Source organism: Alexandromys fortis, unplaced genomic scaffold (genome assembly GCF_014885135.2).
Source record: "Alexandromys fortis isolate MF-2015 unplaced genomic scaffold, M_Fortis_MF-2015_v1.1 scaffold_110, whole genome shotgun sequence".
Classification (NCBI taxonomy): domain Eukaryota; kingdom Metazoa; phylum Chordata; class Mammalia; order Rodentia; family Cricetidae; genus Alexandromys; species Alexandromys fortis.
Genome location: NW_026068014.1, coordinates 5,673,545 through 5,699,474, shown reverse-complemented (window position 1 = coordinate 5,699,474; position 25,930 = coordinate 5,673,545). Strand labels below are relative to the sequence as shown.

The window sequence follows — 25,930 nt, the reverse complement described above, 5'->3', positions numbered from 1 at the left end:
TCCCCATCATAGTCCCATCCTCTTAACAGACGTTTTCATGGAACTTGGCTGCTAAATCCTGTTGAAAGCACTTGATAAATTATTATGACTCATTTAATCCTAGCATTTTCTATGAGCCACCCACTTCTCCCTTAGAGCTGATCATTTTTCTTATTTACTTAAGAGTTTTTTCCCCTAAATTCCTCTTTCTGAGCATTCTACCCCTATGCTTTACTGTCTTTTTTTGTACTCTGTAACCCAGTACAAGTCATGTGACTGTACTAGTCTCTGTGCTCAGGGAATCTCTCATTTCTGTCCACCTGGTAAACCCCCCTTTAGGCTCAGGCCAGTGCATAGCATAGCCTCTTCAGCTGAGGCACTGACTTCTCTACTGTCTTAGCGTGTCTTAGAGCCTTGGAACAAGGAATCCTTGATGTTAGGAGCTATGATTTGCTCTTTATTCATGTCATGTCTAGCATGAGATGTAACTGTTCAGCAGCTGATGTCAGAGGGGAGCTTTGTCGTTTCCTAGGCAGCCAGATCTTCCTCTCCAGCCTCTTGTCTTAACTGTGACATTAAACGTTGACAGCACCATGCTAAAACCACATTACCATTCACACCACTTTGATATGAACTGATAATCACATTGCAACACCAGAAAACTCAGAACTTAGAGTACAGTTGAAAGATAGCACACTGCCTCTGGCTATAGCTGTGTCTCAGTGTTCCAAGTACAAGATAGAAGTTAATCCTGAGTGTGTATGTCTTTAATTAGTTTTTTAAACATTAAAATAAAAAACCATCAAAAACTTTACAGATGGCCTTTGCTAGGGTTATGTGCATCTGTTGATGCATTAAAAATAACCTCAAAGTGGGCATGAAAATGCATCCACGTTACATTGTGCCATAAAGACGGAAACTTCCCGTTGGTTCGGTTTGACAAAGATCAAGCCCAAATCTGAATTCTCCACTTCTGTCCCTGTGTTTCTGTCTGTAGTTTATGAATGCTGGCCTGTCTGTATTCTGTCTGATGTGTGTGTATGTGGGTATGTATTCATACACATGCACGCCTGATCTGTCGCTGATGCCTCTCTGATCGAGCTGTGTCAGTGCCTGTGCCTAACGAAGGGCTTCTTTTTGTACTAATTAAACAGCAAAGAAAATATGGTGTGGCAAAGGAGCAAGGGATTTGTTTATAGAAATTGTTAAGAGTTTTAAAGGAAAAAGCCTTAACTGGCTCAGAACTGCTTTCAGAATCTCATGTCATCAACCTAGCTACACATACTGCTTCCAACATTTATTACATCTTTATTTTATTTTAGTTGCCTTCAACAGGCTGTCTGGTTTCAGCAAGTGACTATGACAGCATATGCATATGCACATACATTGTGTCAGAGGCAAGGAAGAGTAGGAATGATGTAAGTTATGCGCTTAGCTGATGCTGTAAGGCTGGTTGCATGGGAAATTCAAGGCATGGAACATTTGGTTCCATTGTTCTCTTACAGACAGGTTAACTTAAAGGGGCTGAATACACAGGCAGGTTAAACACACAGTCTTAAGTGTTTTAAGACATCTTAATTTGGATGTAAGATCTGGTTAAAGCCCAGACTTTAGGGTCAAGAGATTTTCAGAAAAGCTTATCACCATAGTTATCAAAGTTGACATGTTTTCTTCAACCTTCAGAAATAGCGTGTTATATATGTTGCTGAAATCACTGTATGCGATATGACATTCTCTCATTAGTGGTAACATAACTATTTATTCTTCTAACAGAAAGCTTCTAAGGATCTTTAGGAGGCAGTTCCTTTACATTTAAGAGAATATACGCTAACATTTCATTTTGACATTTTAAGAACAATATAACAAATTGGACTTTGAAAGTTAGAAGAGAAATTGCTGCTGATATAGTTCCATTTTGACCTAAGAACTGGCCCAATTCATGTGAAGAGTGTAGCATATCTGCATATGACAGAGAAACCCCACCAATGGGAGATTTTCTCTTTGTCATCTTCTGTCTGTGTGCACATCCATCCAGTACGCAAGCATGGGATTTGTTATAATTGTTTTTATGATTATGGAGACTGAAAAGTTCCTTGATCAATCACTTGCAAGTTATAGACCCAGGAAAGGGTTTTTTGAAAGCTGGAGAGCAGAGAGCTGGTAGTGTAGACTTCATCCAAGTTCCATTTGTGATCAGGTGGGTGTTCCTTTTCAAAAAAAGAGGAAGGTGCAGTTCATGTGACCAGAGAGACATTGAATTGCCCTTTCTTCAGCATTTTTGTTCCATTTAGGCTCACAGAGATTGAATGATGCTCATCTCCATGGAAAGGGTACATGTTCCCCAAATCAAATGCTAGTCTCTTCTGGGTGCCCCTTTATAGATACAGTAACAGAAGTAATGCCCATGTATCCAGGTGTCCTGTGGTCAAGCAGAAAATTACACAGCTGAGTGCCTCTTGCTATGCGGAAAAGAAATACAGAGAGACTTGAGCATCTGACCAAATGACGTGTTTCTCAGTCATCTGATGCAAGGTCGTGTTGGATGCCCTGATTTCTCTAGTATTTTTAGAGTCAGAAATCAGCGGCTCATGGAGACTAGGGAAAGAACCAGGTCTTCACAGATGATTCTCTGTCTTTCTGTCAAAAATTATATTTTAAAGTAATAATGTTCAGAATATAAATTAATAATTTCCAAGGGCCGCCTGAGTTAGTATTTCCTGTTGTACAGGATTTACTTCCCTAACTTCCTATATCCCTCCCTGACAGTTACAGTTTTGTCCTGTAACAAGAGACAATGTGAGTGGTATCCATGGTGGCACACGCCTTTAATCCCAGCACTTTGGGAGGTAGAGGCAGGTGGATCTCTGTGAGTTTACAGAAAAACAAAACAAGAAAACTGTTAAACAAACAAACGAACAAATAAAACCCAGGAAAACTAAAACAAAATAAAACAAAAAGAGGCAATGTGGTTAGAATGAATGCCTGCATCAGTAGACATGGACTTTTCAGTTACCTGTTGTAAGGAGGCTGCTTGTTCATTCCAGATGCTCAGACCCGAAATAAGCACACAGAAACTATATTATTTAAACCACTGTCTAGCCAAGTACTTAAGCATATTGCTAGCTAGCTCTTCCATCTAGAATTAACCCATCTCCATTATTTTTATTTTACCACAAAGCTTGTGGCTTACTGGCAAGGTTTCAGCATGCCTGTTTCTGGCGGCTCCATGGCTTCTCCCTGACTCTTCCCACTTTCTCCCAGCATTCAGTTTAGTTTTCCCCCAGCTCTGTTCTACCCTATCAGGCCAAGCCAGTTTTATTTATTTGTTAAGGGTAATCACAGCATACAGAGTGAATCCCATATCAGTTACTCCTTCTCCATTACGAATCACAACCTAGGTTGTACCTGTGACTCTTTACTATTTACACATGATGCCCATAATCTGCATTTTCTTGGCCAGTGTCCCAGAGAACTCTCACATACAATAAAAGTTAAGAGTCATGTAGAACCTATATTGAGGCCAACTTGCATTTCTGAATATATTATGCGCTTTGCAATGTCAATAACTCATTGACTTTCGACCTTTGGGGCTGGGATAGGGCTGGGTAGGTTGACTGCATAACAATCCCCAAGTAATTCTAATGCCAGAGTGAGTTTGTCACCCACAACAAAGAAACAATGCAGTAAGGAAGAGGGTGAGTAGATGTCACAAAGGGGATCCATAAGCCAGGGTTTGAGAGTTACTGCTGAGTTAAAGATGTGTTTGTATGTCTGAATATTATCATAGTTTTCTTGTCTAGAGACTTGGCTAATGTATAATTGTGGGCTGTGTGTTTCCTGACACTGGGCTGCAGTGCTCTGTGGTGCTGATGCTCTTATCAGGGGTTTAATCTCCATTCTTTTAGATCTCTGCATCGTAGTCCCACATTAAACAAGCCATCTTGGTTTCTAGAATTTTTAATTGCTACTCCAAACACTACATTTATTTGTAGCATTTACTATAAGGAGTAAAATATGCTCCTTAAGTTGATTGCTGGCCTTTGACTCTACTTAGGGGAGTTGTGGAGAACTTTTATCCTTATTTCTAGTTTATAAAAATTAAGAACTCTAAGAAGCAGAAGCCATTAAAATGTTTAAAAATATTTTCTCAAGAGTAACTCTCTGGGGCAAACATCTTTAATTCTCCTGTTAACCATTTAAGGCATATGGTATTCTATTATTTTCATATGAGGAAACTGAAGCTGGAAATGGATTTACAATTTGTATGTCTGCCAATCCATAATTTTTCCTCTTGTACAGATACTTTGTCTTTTCCGTTTTATCTAGAGTTGTATAATGGATTGTTGACTGTGTGCAGTGCTCTAGGATCTAGACAGGTTTGAGTCAGTTCCAGCTGTGCGCCTCAGGAGCTCGGTGTTTTGGAGAAAGCACTTACTACTCAGGGTCTGCTTTATTGTTTCCTTTTGTTACATTTGTAGTACTTTAGAAATGTTTTCAGTAAACATTTATAAACATGGCTCTGTGTGTGTGTGTGTGTGTGTGTGATATTATATGTGCTTAATATAAAAGATCGGTAACTGAGGAGAACACAGAGCAGGTGCTTCATTTTCAGTAAGGAACTTTCTCCCCAACGTTGGCAGCATTTAATTGGAGGCTACTTCTGGAAGGGTTTTGGTTGCTATGAAGTGACTAGCATGTGACAGCATTGTGACAAGGTGCAGAGGCGTCATCCTTTGGGTGACTTGGGGCTGGTGACATTACATTGTAGCCCATTGTGGAATTTAGGATCTCCTGCGCCAGCCTGATTCTTAGGAGGACAGGACTTCTGACACCTTTGGGGATGACAGAGCAGAGAACTCACACCTTGTCTATTATTGCCACCTGACCTGTACTTTTTTCGGTAGCTGTGGTAAAGTTGCTTTTGTAGGGCTTTTGAGAGCTGATTTATAGGATTCTGAGGGTTATCAGTCCTCCTTCCTGCTATAGCAGTTTAGAATGTCAAACCCAGGCAGTCTCCATGAACTGTCCATGTTGAAGGAAAGATTTAAAAATGAATTTTAAGAATTACACAGCAGTGACTAGCATTTGCCCAGAGGGAAGGATTGTATCCTCCATGTGCAAGACCCGGATGGTAAGTGTGTCTTGCCTGTTGGTTGTCTTTCTGTCTGTTGAGATAATTAGTTTTTGCTCTCTTTTGTCCTCCCTCCCTCCCTCCCTCCCTCCCTCCCTCCCTCCCTCCCTCTTTCTTTCTTTCTTTCTTTCTTTCTTTCTTTCTTTCTTTCTTTCTTTCTTNTCCCTCCCTCCCTCCCTCCCTCTTTCTTTCTTTCTTTCTTTCTTTCTTTCTTTCTTTCTTTCTTTCTTTCTTTCTTTCTTTCTTTCTTTCTTTCTTATGTCTTTATAATATGCCTTATAATATCCTTAGAGTGATTTTTCTTACATGTTTTATAAATACAGTTTAAAAAAACTTTCCATGGATTTGAATAACTAGAGGTCCCTGTCAAGTGCACAGACTTGCTAGGATAAGAAGTGCCAGGACCCAGGAAATGAAGGTCAAGGGGATTGATATATCTGTGCTTACAGAGCTGATGTAATCTGAAGTTGACCATCTGGTACATTGTTTTCATTTTTGGCAAAAGTTAAGGTAAATAGGGTTAAAATGTATTGTGTGCTGAAATGTGTGTTCTCTGAAAGTCACCAAATGCGTGCTGGTGCTAGGTTTATCTCTGGTTTTCAGCTTCCTGCATCAGATAGGAATTTCAGAATGATTCATGTCTACCACATCTTGAGGCACTTAGGAGGGAAAACGGAGATAGTCAGTAGTTTCCCACTTACGAATTTCGTATGACCATTCTTTAGAGAAAAATGGATAAGTCAGATTTTAATACTAGTCATCTCTAGTGTATTGGCTGTGTTCTAAAGATGATAGCAGTGCTCAAAACACCTTCATTTCACTCTTCTGGAAAGGAAGACTTTAAAGGCTATTGACAGATTTTTGTTAATTTTTCTAACACTTTAAATGGTGGTCTTTGAGACTTATACAAACCTCTAGAATTACATATAAAAAATAAACACCAAAATAGCATAAACTGCCCCAAATAGAGAGAACTGACAGCAAAGAACCTTATACCATCATTATTTGATTATTATGACATATCAATAAATAAAGAAACAATACAATCTTTTTAAAAATTAGGTGGTAGAGAATTTTAAGGACACTGTATATTAGTAAAAAAAATAGGCAGAGCATTTAAAAAATATACAATGTTTCTGCTACTGACTGGGAGATATATCAGTTCCACTAGACAAAAATATGTTACTAGCTAACTATGGTAAAATGCTTTGTGAGATTTGAATATTCTATTAGTAGTTCATAGCCTGAGGTATTTTTACATGCAAATAATAATTATTTTAGTTGTTTGGGTTTGATACTTTTGGCATATTTAATACTTTTGTCTTACTACCAACTCATAGCTTGATTTTTTAAAGACATAAATATCAATTAGATCAAGAAAAGCCAGCAGTGTAATTTCCCTTTGACACAGGAATGAACATCTGTTGGTCAATTTTCTGACAGGTTTTGTACTGCATGCTGCATGAGAAACCATTCTAAAGTCAAAGACTGGAGCATTATAAGACAGACTATGTACAGGAGTTGATGAAATATGTATAGTATTACTAGAAGCAGGAACTACTTTTGCCTAAATTCTCCACAAGGTTAGATGGGAGAAAAAGTCATGGGAATTTTTTGTTTTTGTTTCCTTCTGCATTTGGTAGCATCTGTGGTTCTCCTGGCCACTCTCCTCCCTTTACAGGAAAGCTTGAGAACTGGTTCTGGGGGATACACTGGGGTGCACACTGGTTTGCACAGCTTTTAGCACATATTATTTACTAGTTTCCCGGGCTTTTGAATTTTCTCCCTTTTATCCTGATCGTATTTTCCATGTCTTGAAAATTAAAATGCTAATGAGTTGTTCACAGCGCACCTACCTCTTGGAAAGGCTGATTTTGTCCTTAGATTCTGAGCTTGTCACTTCTGCTTTGGATAGTGCTACAATAGACAGATAGGGATGGCATTGTTGTTCTTTCTTTGTGTGCAATTTTAAAGATCTGTTGACCCAGGTGCTCTTATAATCTTAGTGTTGGGGAGGTAAAGACAGATGCCTCCATCCCTGAGACTCACTATCCAGCTAACCTAGTTTACTTGAGGAATTCTAGGTCATCGAGAGATCCTGTTTAATATAACGATAGACAGTGTAGACATAAGTTTCTATCCTGCCCAGTTCCGCAGCTGTTCAGTCCCAAAGGAACACACAGAGGCATATATTAATTAAAAACTGTTTGTTGTATGTGGTCAGGCTTATTTTACCTAGCTTTTACAATTTAAATTGACCCATAATTCTTGTCTACCTTTAGCCATGTGACTTGGTACCTTTTATCAATGAGGCAATTGCATCTTGCTTCCTCTGTGTCTGGCTGGTAACTGCGTCTGCTTTTTCTCTTCTCAGAATTCTCTTAGTCTGGTCACCCTGCCTCTACTTCCTGCCTGGCTACTGGCCAATCACTGTTTTATTAAAGCAGTACAAGTGACAAAACTTTACAGTATAAAAAGCATTATCCCACAGTAGTTCCCCCTTTTTTTCTTTTCAAAACAAGACCCTGGATCTGTTCTCCTTTGTTTCACTTTTTTCCTGACCATTATCCATAACAACTTGTAACCAATACACTAAACAATGACAATCATCCATAATCAATTTCTTGGGAATTTGGGCATAGTTTTCTAGACTACTAATTGGGAGTGCTGATGATAATCTTATAGGAACCCAAAGAAAATTTATGTTTGTGGTCAAGTCCTGATTGGAGTATTCTGTGAGGCTGGGTCGTCTCAGCAACAGTCTTGAGGCTGATCTGGATGTAGAACTCAGAGGAAACTGCAGCAGAATTGCTTTGAAACATTGGATCATCTGGACCATCTGTTCCCATCGTATTTTTCAGGATGTCTTCCTTGATCAAACCTTGCTTTTCTTAGCCAAGAATGAATCCACAACCTCCCATTTCCTGTGGAAACAAAAGCAAAACCTGTTTTCCAAAGTAACATATTTTTTGACTTAAATTTTGGAATCAAGGCATTTTCAAAATATATAGGTTAGATTAATCCAACAACTTTTATAGTCAAATGTCTATTAGCAGCTGTTGCTACTTCCTGAGCAATGACATTAGTGGTTGTTTTCTGAGTTCCAAATGCATGCACGTGAGCAAATATCCACACACAAATATATAAAACCAAAAACCTCAACTTGAATGGGGAGGGGTCACATCTCACATTGTGGTTCCTGCTTGCAATTCAAGAGAAAGGTTGTCCTGATAGACATAAATTGAGCTTTTAGTTGTATGCCAAGCAGGACGTGGGGAGGATTGACACTGATATACCAGCTCTGTAAGAGGAACAATTGTTTAATTAGTAATATGTAACTTTTAAATTGTAGCCATTACCCATGTAAATATTGTCTACTTTTTGTAGTATATACTGCCAATATTGTAGCAAAATTTTTATGCTTCTTCACTAGCTAATCCTAGATTCCCCTCAAGCAGCCCCCTTATCCCTTCTGCTATATAGCCTCTGAGACCAGTACACAATATTGACTTATTCATCTGAACTTAACATGGACAGAAGGCTGTCCTGTGATATCCTATGAGTATTCTAGAAAGATGAGTCCTGTTCCACATGTTATGCTTCTTTCCTTTCCCATTGGATTTGGGGTTCACTGATCTCAACGTGTACAAAGAAACTTCTATGCAAATAATGACCATACAATGTTTTCATATTTGGTTGTGAGACATGATAATGATTCCTTTAAAATTATTCATTTCAAATTGCCGTGGTGTGGTTTTCATCAAAGTGGATAATATTACCGATACTACATTCTCATCTGAGAGTTGGTACAACTCTGCAACTTAGGAGAACAAGGAGCCTGGCCTAATTATGCATGCTGGTACTCTCTGTGCCTGGGAGGTAGAGACAGAGCATCAAGAGTTCACGAACTCTGTCTCAGAACGAGCAACAACAAACTCAAAAGTCCAAATGCGGAAAAGTGAAAACCTGAAATCACTGAGTTTTTTTCATAAAGAAGCATCAGTGCCTATCAGGGCAAAGTTTTCAGTTGCTACAAATCAGTCTGAGGCTCACTGATGCACATACTGATGCCCTCTTGTGGAATTCTGAGTGTAGGACCTGGTAAAATATGGTTTCTAGGGACTCCTGGAGAGGGGAGACAGTGATTGAAAGCATCATGGTAAAGACAGACTTTTTGCTTCTGTACTGCACAGAGAAGTCTCTGCCAGGACCTTCACTAATTAGGGTGTTCTCTCATGTTTTAAATTATGGGGCCTATTTTAGGAAAATGTATACTGTATAGATGTAAAAAATGTGACTATTTTGGGGCAATTGTCTTTATAAAGTTAATTGCTAATTCCTACTGGCTGCCAACCAATGTTTCCATAGTGTCTGATGTAAAACACTGTCATCAAAATAAACACACAGTAACCTTGATGTTGAAAGTGGCAGGGGCAGGTAGTCGTGATGAAGGTGGATCTGATGTTGGTAACTGACCAGACACTGCTGCATGGATCTTTACACTCAATCATTACAACACCCTGCCAAGGTGGTGGTTGTTTCCATTTCATAATGGGACAGCGTGAGATCATTGCCAATAATCCCACCTTGGTTATCAGTGGATAATTTTGACTATGTGACTGTTCTTTGGTATGTATTTGTTTTCAAAAGCACCTTCTGGATTAGTAATTGTTACTCTTCTGGCCATCTGATCATTCAGAATATTCATAAGAATGAAGAGAAGGAGGTAGGAGGCTGTCCTGCTGCTACAGTAGAACTTTGTTCAGACGGCAGCATTGCCGGCTGTACCGTGTTGGCACATTTCAGGCATCCTTGTCATACTGAATGCTACAGCTCTCTCCAGATTATTGTGTCCTTCGATGCTGGGTCTCTGCTGGGACGCTGCTGAGTTTCCACAGGTGTGAATGCTAGCCAATTCTTGGAGCCTCTTTCCTCTTTCTGCCTTGTTTCTTTGTAGGTATGAACTTTACATGGACCCTCTAATTCCTTTTGTGAACTCACTGTTTTTGTTAGTGATCTCATATTTCCAGGAGTTTTTAAGTAATAATCGGTCTTTTTCCCTCTCTCAAAATGGCCCCATACACTTTATTTCTCACTGTCTACCTCATTTTACCTTCTCAACATTTCAGAGTGGATTTTTTGTGCTAACTCTCGGTTCAGGTTTTCATGTGTTGACCTCCTATGTTGTTTTACTCTGTACCATCTGCCTGTACTACGTGTACTATGATACTGTGACTGTAGTGCTGCACCTGTCCTATGAGAAGGTTTGCGAGTCTCGGGCAAGGGCCTGGAGATTTAAAACATACACACACAGACAGTGGGACAGTGACACCGGTCATCCCTGAAACAAGAATGGCCTCTTTATTGTGTTCAGGGGCAGCTTATATAGTGCTCTGGCCATACCCCAGCTCTCAGGATCTTTCAGCTGCAGATCCATCAAAACCCACTCCCCTGCCATTAGAGGTTCGTGCTCAGAGCAGCTACAGGCTGCTCAGAGCAGAGGAAAACAAGTTGTTTACAGGAAATTCTGGGTCTGGTGGTCCTCAGTCCCCAACATCTACTTTTGGAATACAAGTTAGAGGGATCCTACCAAAACTCCAAACAAAATACATAAGCTTGAAAGCATTTTTTAAAAAATATTCATTAATTTATGAATGTATGTGTGTGTCTCAGTGTATGTGTGTTTGTATGCGCACCACATTTGTGCAGGAGCACAGAAGTCAGAAGGGCATTGGATCCCTCTGAAAAGGAATTGTAATCAGTTGTGAGCCACTATGTGTGTGCTAGGAGTCAAACCCATGCCCTCTGCAAGAGTGTTCTTAACTTCTGAAATGTCTCTCTAACTCCTTGAAGGCAATATTTTGCTGTGTAATCAAAGAACCAAGAGAGATCAGAAATCCCATTTTGGGGTTATGTGGATAACATGTATAGAAGTGGTCAGAGGAAGCCTTATTGAAAAGGTAACATTGAGCAAAACTTGAAAGAGATGTCAGTTAGGCTTTTTTTCAGGACATGAAAGGCATTGTAGGCAGAGAAGAGGCCCTGAGGCTGGAGCACTCTGAAATGTGAGATAAGCTAGGTCAATATGGCTTCATATGGGTCTGAATGGTGGCCCAGAATCATCTCAATCATTCTGGGTAATAAACAGGAAATGCCAAGGCCTTCCTTAGGCCTGTACACAGCCGAGAACTTCCTGGAGGGAGACCCTGGCCCACATGCTTCCTTGGACATCTCAAGGCTAATTCATTTGAGACAGTCAGCATCTCTCCCTGATCTTTGGGTCTTTGCCAGTGACACGTCTGCCCTTCAAGCTGTGCTGGCCTGAAAGGTTCACTCTTACTCTCACTCCTCAAAGTAAGACTTGGTAGCAAATCATTCTGTGCTCTCTCTGAACTATAGTCATGGCGACCCCTGCAGCAGTATCTTCCCTGGAATTTTTATGGTCTCTCATCATGGTCTTGTACACTCCATTGTTTCAAAAACAATGAAGGCTTGCCCCTTTAACAATGCAAATTGAAAATTAATTTTCTGGTCTGTCCTTTGTATGCTGGTGTATGCGTACACAGTTGTGCTTATGTGGAGGCCAGAAGACACTTTGTTGAGACGGCTCTCCCTGGCCTGCGGTCATTAATCAGGCTAAAATGGCTGACCAGTGAGCCCCAAGAATCTACCTGTATCCACTTTTCCAGCAACAGCGTAGGCTATCCTTGCTGTCCCACAACAGCTTCAACCATTCACTGGCCACTGAAGATATGGTAGGACTTTTCTGCGAACACAGAATGCTTTTGTAGGTTATCAACACTGAAAGGGAGACAGTCCCTAAGATAGACAAATACCATGCCAACTGCTGCTAGTTGAAGGCTTAGCCATGCATGGCCCAAAGGGATGCATTCTGAGAATGTATTGTCAGGAGATTCCATTTTATGAATACCATACTATGGTATGTCCTTAGCATATCCAAGGTGGTATAGCTCACCGCATGCCTAGCCATATGTAATACACGATCATCTAAGAGCTCTCAACCGTCTTGGGTCAGCGTGTCAATTAGTGTTGTTGAATGGCGAGAACTGCAGCTCCTGGCTTCCCTGGTGGACTGTGCTATGTTTCTTTGGGTGGCATAGCTTCATGTCTGTATTTTCTCCAGCTGATGTAGTAGAATCTTAGTACTGAGAAAACATCTAACTATATTCCCTTTGACCCAAGTTTTTTGAGACGTTATATAGTTGTCAACAGGTATACACAATTAGTAATAAATATATTTCAAGTTAAATGTACTTTTCAAATAGCTATAAATTAATTTCACTTAATGTTAGTACACTATTTTTCTGAAAATACTGTTAAGATTTTCTTTTCTTATTTTGAGCTTAGAGTGTAACAAAAAGGTTATATATTGAGGTTTTGTGAACTGAAAAATTTGCATCTATGGAGTACTCCCTTAAGTCTTACTGGTTCCTTTACCTTCTCCTTCATTCATTCTGATGGAGCTATACTGGTCTAGCATGTTCTCACACATGCTCCACGCTCTAGACTTTAAAATGTTTTTTTTTTCCTGTCTAGAATGCTTTTCATTTTTGGTAAAGTACAAATGTTGCCCTTTCAAATAGGCTTCCAGTGACCACTTTCTATATGAAAAGATCTATCTACTCTGTAATCCAAATTCGAATTCTTGTTATCGTTTGGTTCTTTTATTACTAGAGCAAATATTGTCTTCAAGTATATATGATTCATTTACCTGTGTTTATTCTTTAGTTGTGCTTTGTTTACTGAAATATTCTAGGCACCATACATAAATACCCTTTCTACATTGTTCCCTTTGCCCTCTCTTCATGCCCACAGCCCCTTGCCAAGTTCTGCAAACTCTCTGTCATCCTACAGAGCCCCAGAGAAGTAAGAGCTTTCTAAGAAGGATGCTGCTGTCTTTCTACCTGCTGCATCCTTCCCCTATTTTGGATGTGACTCTTTGGTGACACTGCTTTCCACAACTCCTGACTCTCTCACTACTGCTGTTAGCTTCATTTTGTATTTACATCACAAGACTCGGTTGACATGACTCCATAGAAGGGTGTAATGTCTGGGGCAATCCACATTATAGTTTCCTCCATTATCGCTAAAGTTTGTTACCAACACTGACATGTGTGTTACGCTTTCTAATCCATTATGACTAACTGAAAAAATGACATCAGCATGAGGTGACAGACACATTGCCTTAGATACATTGTCTAGAAAAGGCAAGTCTAAAAAACTCTTAAACAGTGGCTAGCTATGACTTCAGCTGTAATAGGACCCCTATGACATCCTCAGGTCACAGACTAGATAGACACAGAACCCTGAAACCAAGACTCAAAAGCAATCTTCGTGGTAGGAAGGAAAGTTAGTCAACATGAATTTTAAAGGTATTGTGAAGTATATGCAAAACAATGAACCATAAGATGCCTCTGAGAAAGAAAATGGTATCCTGTTGGCCATGGTTGGTTATGGCATTTGTTACCATGCAGAGACAGTACAGTATAGTCCCAAAAGAAATAGAAACAAATCACTCAGAACTGCCATGCACCTCCAATAGTCACACTCACCTCTAGTAATATTAGTCACCCGATATCATCTAATACTGGTTCAGCATTCACTGTTTGCCGGCCACTCAGCTAAGTGTAGCCTGTAGGCTGTTCATCCAAGAGTCTTAGAAAACAGGCAGAAAGGAAAGCTTGGGGGAGGAGCTGGGCATAGGCAACAAGACTCTAGAACCCAGTTCTTCATGTTGTATACTAATCAGTTGCTACGGCTACCCATCTTCTAATATACATGTCCTCACTGATTTAACAAATGTTTATCAAGTTCCTGATGATGGATACGTAATGGTTCAGGTACTTAGAATATTTCAGTAAACAAAATACAAGTAAGGAATAAACATGAGGCTTGAGGGAATACTCCATAGGTTGATTCAAGGTTCCCGAATAAGGTAGATTGTAACTCGAAAAGAGAAGTTATTGTCTGCTTGTGTTGGGTCTTGCATATCATACCCGGGGATAAGAATTTTTGTCTTGAGTAAGAGTTTTGTCAAGTACACATACTGTTACGTTTCTAGTGGTGGTCCGGTGGCTAGGAGAGACAATGAAAACACACGGGAAAGTTTTCCATTTGTATACAGAGGGCATTAGAGAAGACGCCGTTCAGTATCAGCATCTGTCAGTCTTGATCAAACTACAGAAAAATCCAGAAATGTGAAGTGAGTTACAGAAGGAAGTCAAAACACATTTTAAAAGTGTCATTGTGAAACCAATGGTAGAAACACCATTAGTACAACTCTTCAAGTTTTGAACAAACATTTTTTTAAAAAAAAATAAGATTGCCAGACATAATGCCTAGTTAATCTCAAGTTTAAGATAAACTGATTTTTTTAAAAAAAAAATTGTATAAATATGTTCTTGCAATATTTGTTAAAGATGTGTACATAAAACACTATTTTGTAATTATCTGAAAGTTAGACACTTGGGCATTTTATTACATTTATTCAGAAAATCAAGCAGCCTGTTAAGATGAAAAGGTTCTGGGAAGGCATAGTGACTGGACTCAATAATCTGATCTGGATTGTTGAGAGTTGCCATGGTTACTTGGCTGTGGGAACTAAAGGCTCCACATAAGCATTTCCTAGACTACAGGGGTGGGGACACTGATGTAATTGGTAGAGATCTTACTTTTAAGAGATTGCTAAGACAAGCAGGGAATGGAGCTGAAATATACAAGAGGGAGACAGACATCTCACCCCTAGAAGTGTCTAATAGTCACTGTATTAGAGGGGTGCTGTTTGGTGTATTTAGGGGAAAAGAATGAGGTGTTGTCTCTCTGGAAGGCTCCTCCAGCCTGCTTTATCATGTATGAACAAGGCAGGGCTGCTTCATTCTTTATTCTCCTCATGCACAGTGGCCCCTGTGTTCTGGCTCTTGTTTTTATTGGGGCTGTAAAAACATTGCAGAAACCCCAACAGTAAACAGGGCTGGAATGTGAGGTCATAGTAACATGACGTCACAGGGGCCAAATTCTTGGAAGGCTAGGTAGTTGGGCAGAACTGGAGTTAGGGTGGAGAAGGGAAGGAGAAGGAGCTTCAGTAAGAAGTATGGCCCTGACATATGCGAAGTATGGGCTTAGTTGTCAAGGGCGTTACGTCGTGCGTGCGTTATTGCTGGTGAGCAGTATTGTCATCATATTGCCGTGACTTCTGATGTAAAAGGAACATTTCCGTGTGGTTCAAGTAATCTCATAAACTGTGGGAAATGGACAGATTGAAGATGTCTTGGAATGAAGGTGTTTATCCTTGCGTTGTCCCCATCTTCTCCTTTTAATGAGAGTAATTTATTTGTTGTTTTGAAAGAAGACCCAGAAAAGACTGATGTACATAGATTTTACAATCACATCTTTCTTGCGTCTACCCCCACCCCCACCCAGCCTCAGGAAGATGAAGTGAAGTCAGCTAGGTGGAAGAAGCAGATGCATGGCATGAGGACTGTGAGAAAAATAACTAGGATTTTTGTTAGCAATGTTTTTTCAAATTTATAATTACATTTGAATAAAATCAGTTGATTATATCAAGTTCTTAGACTCCAGTGCTTGCATGAAGTGATTAATAAGAAAGGCATGAGCATGTGAGGAATTAACAGTAACCAGTGATGTGCCGGTGAAGGAAAGTCTTTCTTTGGCATTTGTTTGTACTACATTATAGCTATTATGTAGAGAAAGACAGGAAGACTTGTGGGAACACAACTGCAGGAAGGAAGTGTAAGTGCATGTGTTTGTGTCTGTGTGTGTGTGCATGTATATACATACATAGAGATATTTGTATGCATAGATTCATGTGTATATATATATATATATACGTGTGTGTGTTTGTTTATATGTGTGTGTATATTTATATGTAACTTATTTGGTTGTAACCAACATTATTCTTGGCATATTTTATAATATATTACTGATATGGTAAAAACTGAATTTCTCTTAATATGAAATTTCTATGAAATTATTTCTATAGATGTGTTGTAGTTAATAAAATATAAACTGTTAACACAATGATTGGCAGTTTTAACTTTCTATGTAGGAATGAAATCTATATTCATTTTCATGATGAGTTCATCATAAGCAAGCAGTTTGTTGTTGTTGGCAGGTATTTTCTGTTGGAAAGTGAAGGTGGCTCTACCATAAACCCTTGTTTCTATAAGTCTATTTTTGTTTAGCTCATTGTTTGCTGTTGACAGTGCTTTCTAATTGGACTTGAAGGTAAAAATAATTACTGTGGGTTTGGTCCTCCTCTATTCTGTGGGAACGAGGCAGCTGACCTGTGCAGGGAATCGAGTTTTCACGTAGGTGGATGTCAAAGGCAGTGGGACATCATAGTCCCTGCTCTCCACTCTCAGCTTCTCTTAGAGCAGCTTCAGGTTCCTGCAGAGTGAGTGCTGAGGAGGAGTTGCTATTTAAGGGGAACAATCAACAAATGTCTGGCAGTTGTTAAATTAAAATTTTTATTAATGACTAACATTTTGGTAATTGAAATCTATCCAAGGTTGGTGGTACATGCCTTTACTTTAACCCCAGCACTTGGGATACAGAGATAGGAGGATCTTTATGAGTTGGAGTCCAGTCTCCTATAGTATGTTCCTGGTCAGCCAGGACTGCATAATAAAACTATGACTCAAAAATAAATGAGTAAATAAATAAAATATTGAAAATGAAATACTGAAACAATTTTGGAAAGCCATCTCTCACTGAATTTTAGTAGTTTCCTTGTACTTGACTACATTTCTGAGGAATGTAACAACTTTAATACAAGGGATTTTTCTCATATTGTGGGATGAGACATGTTTATAAATACTTTATAAAAAACAAAATATAGCAGTTGAAAATCACACACAGATAAAAGATCCACTTAGAGGTATAGGAAAGACAAGTATAGGGTTGAATCTACTGTATGAGTACAAAAGCATAATGGAAAAGCTTTATATTACAACTGACATTTAAAAAATTATGTTTCTCTTATTCTCATGTTATATATATATATATGATGTATATCCAGTTATTTAAATGGGATATTAAAATATACATTTTTAACTTAAGTATCTGTGTGAAGTCAGATTTTTTTCAAAATACTTCAGTCAAAACAATAAATTAAGAGGTTTAACCAATAGGTAGTTCTGAGAGTCTTGCTGTCCTCTAAAAGCTAGCCAGCAATCTGTAAAAAAAGTATAAATCACCTAATTTTATATTATTAGAGAATATGGTTTTCAGCAAAAAATGTATTACTATTATGCACAGTAATATACTGAATATATTAAGTGCCCCACATTTTGTTAACCAGCATGGTACATATTAATACATGAAATTGACACTAAACAGAAACTTATTGGAGTTCTCAATACTTAAAAATAATGAATAATAAGTCCTAAGATGGAAACCGTTTGTTTTAGGGCTTAGACCAGTGATTTCCAGTCTGTAGGTGGAGAGCCTTTGGCGGTGTCACGTGACCCTTTTGGAAGGATCGCTTAAGAGAACACAAATATTTACATTACAGTTTTTAACAATAGCAAAGTTACAGTTATAAATTAATAACAAAAATAATTTTATGGTTGGGGTTACCACAGCATGAAAAACTGTATTAAAGGGTCACAGATTAGGAAGGTTGAGAACCACTGGCTTAGGCAATTATTTTTATAGTCTTTAGAAATATAGTGCCTGAATATATTTTTTGTGAAATATTTAAATAAAACACAATCTTATTTAAATAATTTTATATAGTTTATTTTACATTGTTACAGTAACTTCATCTATTATTTCTGTTTTGCTATACATGAAAAAATTTCTATTTTTTTTCTTTTTCTTTTTTTTTTTAAAGTGGTGGCCATAGCCATGCTGAGGTGAAAACACAGCCAGATGCTCATTCTGAAATGGGGAGCACCGAAATTCTGGAGAAAGAGACCACAGAAAGTCTCAGTAATGGTACTAACAGCAACGTGGAAGCAGCTAAACGATTGGCCAGACGCTTATACCATCTAGACAGATTCAAAAGATCAGACGTTGCAAAACATCTAGGCAAAAAGTATGTTCTTAAGACTGGTATCGGTCTGAATTTTTGTTTGTTTGTTTGTTTGTTTGTTTCTTTCTTTCTTTCTTTCTTTCTTTCTTTTTTTTTTTGAATGGTTGTCATTTCAGTAAACAACTCTCCTCTGTTTCCTTGCAGTAATGAATTTAGCAAACTAGTTGCAGAAGAGTATTTGAAATTTTTCGATTTCACAGGGATGACGCTGGATCAGTCTCTCAGGTATGATGAAACCTCACTCTGTTCTGCATCATCTCCCAGTCTCGCCTTCTCAGCAGAGGAAGTCCTGAGCTCTGCTTGCAGTCGGACTCCTTTTGTTACCCCAGTTCCATTTGCTTTGTGAGTTTAGATGAGACTGGGTCCTACGCAGAGAATAAGAGGGAAATAAACATGAACTGATATTCTGCACGGAATAGTAAACTCGAGTCCATAGAACATAGGAGAGTATGACGTGAAATCAAATCTGGGGGGGAAGTCTCTTTTGAGAGTTTCTTTTTAATTTTTCTATTACAGTAAAAATATGCAACTAAATTTCTTATCTTAACCATTTCAAGGGCCCCATCACTGCCAACAATACATTGATCCAGCTGAGCACTGTCAGTCACTAATTTCCTTTACTCTGCTCCTCACGGAGCTAAAACTGTACCTGGTATACACCTCCCCCAGAAGCCACTCTTTTGACTGTGTTGACTACTTCATGTACCTGGCCTCAGGCAATATTTGGAGGGTTTTTTTTGTTGTTTTGTTTTGTTGTTTTTGTTTTGTTTTACTTATTAGGCATATTGGCCTCCAGGCTTTTATATGTTTTAATTCATCACAGGACATAGCACTGCTTTCCTATCTACTCATCGATCAATGCTTGCTTGAATTCCATCCACAGTTTATCTATTGTGACTACTTCTGCAATAAACACAGACATACATGTCTCCTTGAGACCCTACTTTCAATTCTGTTGAATAAGAAGTTTGGAGTTTGATAGTTAAAAAGAATACTGACTATAAAATTAGAGGTCTTTGTCCCTTAAGTATTTACTTAAAATAGCAAGTATAAAATCTTTTCAGATTATATTTTGTTATTAATTCTTCAATGGAATAAAATAGCTCAACCAATATAATATACAGAATGTATCTGTGAAATATAATATTACTATCTGATAAGTTTTTGAAAATGAAGGCCCACCAATACTCATTTTTCACATTTGAGCTACTAAACATAAAATCTAGTGAGCATTTATTCTTATGAACTACTTTTAAAACATGTGAACATCAGTGAGTTCTGATCATCTTGTATAATCCCTTAATTTTGCAAGTCTGACAGCAGAAGCCTGGGCAGGGGTGAGGTTTGTCATACTGGAGTAGTTCCCGCTTTCCTGCGGCTTGCAGGCTGTTGTTAGTTAATGACGGCATCTAAGAGTAAAGGGTGAGTTAGACCTTTGCTTTCCGCCGTTGTATGTTTATTTCAAACGTCGTAAAGAAATGGGTTAGGATCATGAAGTACAAATCTCTAGTAAGAGTAAAAATACTCTCATGAAAATCAAGTTTATTATTTGTACTTTATGATAGTAAGAGTCTTAGAAAAATTTAAACGATTTTTATAAGTAGCATATTGCTTGACATAAGGAACAACTTGATTATATTTTCCAGTTTCTTCCTTATGAATCTATGATGATATGAAAACAGGAAAATAAATTAACCCAGATCTGCTGTGTGCAAAGCAGACAGGTGGAGGTTACATCACTATTGAACCCTGATGTGTGGGTTTTTACACATAGCTGGTATGATTGTACAAATGAGTCATAAATGTCTGTCTTTTTCTTTTTAATATAATTGATCTTTTAAAAAATACCATTTGACAATCACAATATAAATTGCCTTCCTTTTTCAGGCTTTCTTTGTGTATTGGCCTATCTATTCTTCCTGTGACATTTTATAGAGGCTTACTTTTCTTCTTTCCTTCTTCCATCCTCCCTCCCTTCCTCTTTCTTTCTCACCCTTCCTCCCTCCCTCCCTCCCTCCCCTCCCCTCCCTCCCTCCCTCCCTCCCTCCCTCCTTCCTTCCTTCCTTCCTTCCTTCCTTCCTTCCTTCCTTCCTTTTTCTTTCTGTGCATGTACATAGAGGTATTGTATAGAAAATGTTTAGGGGAGTGCACACCTGCATGTGGTACAGTCATCGTGGAAATTAGAGGACACTCAGTTTTAGCCTTCCATTTTGTTTTTGAGGAGGCCTCTCTTTTTGTTTCTGCTGCTACATGGAGTTCTCTAGGTTAACTGGCCTGTGAACTTCTGGGCAATTCTCATGTCCTCAACTGATTCTGAGATTATAGGTGCATGCTACCAAATCTCACTTTTCCCATGAAATATGGATTCACATCCTCAGGCTTGTGTGGCAAGCTTCTACCTGCTGAGCCATTTGTCCGGCCCCCATTTTATAGAATTTAAATTACATTTGTTTATATTGAGTACCATCTAGTGAATATTCTAGGAAGTAGGGAGAAAGGACTGTAGGATGCTTTTGTATAATTATTCCCTTACATTTCTCTAAGTTAACTGTTAAATACAAAAGATGGAAACTGCTTAAACATTTCTCTTCTTTATTATTCTTTCTCAGGTATTTCTTTAAAGCATTTTCTCTTGTGGGAGAAACCCAGGAGCGTGAAAGAGTATTAATACATTTCTCCAATAGATATTTTTATTGTAATCCAGACACTATCACCTCACAAGGTAATCTAATGGAAAGCTTGCAATTTTATGACTATGATTATTTTCCTTATTATAAAAGTTATATTTTACTGTAAAAATGTAAGAAGTTATATTTAATTTGCCTTCTCCTAATTATTTAAATCCAAACTGGAATCATTAGTTCCTTTTCTCATTCTTTCCCTTTCATTTTAGTTTTTTTTATGGCATCATCTTCTTAAGGAATATTTAATAACGTATTTTGTTCTCTTAATTTATTCTTTCTAAAAATTCATACTATGGTGGTATTCTTTATTTATATTGTCTTCATATGTTTAGCTTTGAACGCTGGGATTTTATGTGCAAAGTAGTTTGTGATACATTATTGGTTTTCTTACTTCTTCTTATATGTCCTATGTCAGTGGAGTTTCCCTGTCCTGTCCTGACTGCCTGTTCCCAAATAACTGGCAGCCACTTTCCAAATAAATGACTCAGAGACTTAATATAAATTATAAATACTTGGCCAATAGCTCAGGCTTATTACTAGCTAACTCTTACACTCTAACCCATATTTCTTATCTATTGTTTTTCCCATGGATCATGGCATGCTACCTCATTTCTACATGGCCTGCTTCCTCAGTGGCTGTCATATCCTCCAAGTCCTCCCTTCTTCTGCCCATCATTCTCCTAGTTTGGTTGTCCCACCTGTAATTCTTGCCTGGCTACTGGCCAGTCAGCTCTTTATTAACCAATGAGAGTAGTACATATTTACAGTATACAGAAGGATTATTCCACAGCAGTCCAGTCATTATACTTCTTGAAATCAGTGTGTTTAGTTCAGATTTTCCTTTTGCATATTCATCTATCTCAATGGAGACTTTCCTGAATCTCAGGGACTTTTGTTTGATATTAATTACAATCTTTAAAGCTGCCGTTCACTTATGACTTTAGGGAACTATGAGTTTGTTTGTGGTACTGTTTTTACAGAGTAACATAATCTTTAATTATTTAACTATTGGCCTACCCACAAGGAGATACTTTTTCCATTTAAAATACAGTAGCAATGCACAACTTCAAGTTTTAAGTCAGGTATATTCCCTTTTAAATTGAAAGTTTCTTGGAAATTCATATGCATAAATTGATATGGACAAGGAATAGCAGTTATCTCAGACTAGAGATTGATAGTAACCAAAGTCCTTCCTCACTCCAATCCTCCAGGCTGTAGCTAGTCAGTTCAGCATTTGATCATCAATATCACATTTTTATGTGCAAACTGATACTTTGTGGACTGATTGTCAGTTCTGTCACTGGGTCAGCACAAACTAGAGAACCCAAGACGTGGAGGAGCCTTGTTTCCTTCCATTACACCTGCAAGTCAAGGGGAAGTTAGCACAGCTGGATAGAGCAGGGCATGTGGGAGTGCATGCACATGCTCTTGAGGAGGGTTGGGTGTTGGCTGTTGTCTTTTACAGTAACCCCAGGAACTGCTTTTGAGTGTGTAATAAGCAATTGGGATGGGATAAATATACCCTGGGGCATGGGTGACTAGAGAGACCACCCACTAACCTGAAGCATGAGCTTTCAAAAACAGACTAGCTTTCCTGTGCGTTTGGCATAAATTAATAAGGTTTTCACTTCCTCTAAAGCTATTATCCTCTGCTATACTTGGGTTAAGAAATAGGGTAGAGAAAAGCTAACTGACTTTTGAAGGTAAGATGTTTAACTCTGAATATAAAGTAAGATGAAAGTGATAATCCCATTTAAGTTGGAAATGTTATTTCAGGTTTTGACCACATTTTTCTGAATATTTAATTTTTTAATCCTCCTAGATTATTTCGGTGTTTTACTTTTGGCTTTACCTAAACATCCTAGAAAGACAATACAATCTAAATGTGGTCTTTAAAGAATGCTGCAAAATATGTCTATTATTATCTTGAGTATTAAATGATTCCTTTTCATATTGATACCATATGCTACAGAAAATTGAGAAAATACAAATAAAACAGAAATATGTGATGGTCTTGTATCTTATCTGGTGCTTTCATTGGTTAACTAATAAAAAAACTGCCTAGGCCCCTTGATAGGCCAACCCTTAGGTAGGTGGAGTAAACAGAAGAGAATGCTGGGAGAAAGAAGCTTAGTCAAAGAGTCGCCATGATTCTCCCACTCCAGACAGATGCAGGTTAAGATCTTTCCTGGTAAGCCAGCTCGTGGGCTACACAGATTATTAGAAATGGGTCAGAGCTAGCCAATAAGAGGCTACAGATAACGGGCCAGGCAGTGTTTAAAAGAATACAGTTTCCGTGTAATTATTTCGGGGCATAAGCTAGCCATGCAGGCGGCCGGATGCTGGGGACGCAGCCTCGCCGCTCTTATTACTACAAATATGTGTCATGATCCAGAGATAGCTTTGTATTTTGATATATTCTTTTAGATATATTTACATTTAGTAGAATTATACTGCACATATGTTTCTCATATGACTGATTATCAAGTATCTTTTCACTTTAGTCTATATTCCTATACAACAATCCTAATGTCCTTAACATTACAAACTTTTGTTTCTGCAGTTATATTTGTCTCTCATTGTGAGCAGTGACTGTCTCTGTATTCTTGTATTTATGTAGATGCTTAGTTGTTTCCTTAGTGTAAAGCCACAGAAGAGTTGCTGTGTTAAGTGACACTGCTTCATGGTTTTGCACATGTAATACCAAATTGCCCTTCAGAGAGGAGGTACCAATTTACTTGTCATTAGAAGGGTTCAACTGTCTTTAGAAGTACTTGCAACTTATCCATTTTCTTACCCTCCAAACAAAGTTGTGTCTAGAGCAGCTGTGCACATGCGATGTTAACAGTAGTCCTTGTTTTTGCAGATGGAGTCCATTGCCTCACGTGTGCTATGATGCTGCTCAACACAGATCTGCATGGCCATGTAAGTGTAGGTTTGTGACGTTGTCTCATAGGATCTGCAACGTTGCAAGCTTGTCTTTGCGTTTGTGTTCTTACAGATTTTTCTCTGCCCCTCCTTGCCTTTTTCTCTAGAGCATTTCAGTAACATGTAGATAAATATAAATTTTCCAAGAAAGAAATATCCTTTTCATTCCACATGCTAGCACAGAGAGTAATTTTAAATACAAGATATTTTGTAGGTGCCTGGTATGGTTTCAGTGTATAAATTCCATATCACCTTCCTCCACCAGATGGCAGGCAAAGGCTACTTGTTTTACATTTTGTTTTGTTGTCTTCTGGTTAGACTGGTTAGTGGCTGATGTAAAATGTTGGAAAAATAATAGAAGTTAGAACTGAAACTGCCATTTTTAAGTTTTAGTAGGTATAACAATTCAGTCTTTTCTGAATTCTTCAACTCACCCCTTTTGTTATCTAGCTAAAGTATCAAAATAAAACCTAACACAAAACCAAACTATCTCATATTCTGTTTGAAATCAAAGATGTACATCATAAATTTATGACCTGTAATAGAAATTAAATTTTATCATTTTAGTTACCCACTTATATTTGGGAAATGGGAGTATTTTAAGTAAATATAAATTAATCTCTATTATTTAGGACAAAGTTCTAGGTTCATGTAACTTGAAGGAAAATTTCAAGTTTCTATGTAATTGAATATATTAGCCCTTGACTTTATATATTTTACTTAGTAATTTTATAAACTATTTGAAAATTAATATTCAGCCCTGTTCCATTATCCCAGATATTTCATTATGTTGATACTATAGAGTTCCTTTCTAAAGAGTTAGTGTGGGGCTCTGTGGGACCTTTAAGTTGAATCTATTCAGCATAAAGAAGCCTCTTCACATTGGATGTTGTTGAAATCCCATTAACCTAAAATAATTGTGTATTTATCATTTTTGGTAAGAAATGTCTTATAATGGAAGAATGTGCTAATATTTCATTCTTGTTGAAAAATGTTGAGATTCTCATAATGTCTTTAAAGAGTTGTTGGATTTGGGAAACATTTCTTTTGCATTTGGATTGCTTTTTTAAAAAAAGCTCATAATGCTTTAATAATACTTTTAAGTTAGCATAAATCTTACTGCTCATAATAATTGGAAATAAAGCAGCACGTATGGATATGACAACTGATTTTTATTCAGATAACCTGCTGTGGTTGAATGTAGATGCACTGTGGAACTCCTGGTGCCTGGAAACACAGCTGCAGAATCACAAGGGCAGGGCCATCTGTCCTGATCCCAGCCTCAGATCTCCTGAGGGGATCCTCATGCATTGGGCATGTGGCACAGTATTGGAATTCCAGAAGTTGGGAAACTAAGGTGGGAGTATTGAGAGTTTGAGGCTACCCAGAACTCCATAGAGGTGCACTGCTAAACAACAAAGAAGTGGGCAAACAAGCAATTCTGCATTTCCTTTGACACCAGGATGAAGAATACTCTAATGTTGCCGTTAGTTGTGCTGAACGTAGATTATTAGCAGTTGCCTAAAGTAGCATGTTACTGATATAAAAGGGGAAATTGTAATGACAGTAAATCTCTCTGGATCATCTGGATTGTATTTTTGGTGGTAATTAGTTCTCAGCCTTGGTTGAGTGTATAAAATTATATACTGTATACTTAGGGTTGTCTAGTGCTTAGGTTTTGTGTAATAATTTTCTTTGTTATACAACACATACTATTATAAATCTGTGGGGTGTATAGTTGCTATGATAAGCACTAACCATATGAAAATGTGTTTTTCTTATCTTTCCCTCTGGATTCGTTTTAAAAAATAAACTTTCCTTCTAGGTGGTAAGTGTTTGTCCGTAATTCTGAATGTAGATTCTCTTGCATCATAATTGCCTGATATATTCCAGTCTCTGTGCGACTGGTTAGCATGACCGTCCTGAGGCTGAGATCATTCAGAAGATGAGTGAATTCCTTCCAGTGTTTGCTTCTTCCCTTTGCCCTCTTTCCTACTGCATAGGCCATCACCATCTACTCCCTGACCCCGTGCTGGAATAACCTATTGTTATAAACTAATCCGCCATTCCCCTTCTCCGTACCATTGCCATGACAGCAGCACAGCAGCATGACTTTCTAAGAAGTGCTAAGCC

The 25,930-nt window shown here is 38.2% G+C and overlaps 1 protein-coding gene across 2 annotated transcripts in view; it reads left to right on the top strand.

Annotated features, from left to right (window-relative positions):
* The window catches only part of Psd3 (pleckstrin and Sec7 domain containing 3), a 528,693-nt gene that overhangs the window by 309,221 nt on the left and 193,542 nt on the right, over window positions 1–25,930 (top strand). For both annotated transcript variants that reach the window (XM_050162307.1, XM_050162308.1), the window contains 4 exons: window positions 17,985–18,188; window positions 18,330–18,410; window positions 20,795–20,907; window positions 23,736–23,794. In XM_050162307.1, the coding sequence (XP_050018264.1) occupies window positions 17,985–18,188; window positions 18,330–18,410; window positions 20,795–20,907; window positions 23,736–23,794 (457 nt within the window). The remainder of the gene's footprint in view (window positions 1–17,984; window positions 18,189–18,329; window positions 18,411–20,794; window positions 20,908–23,735; window positions 23,795–25,930) is intronic.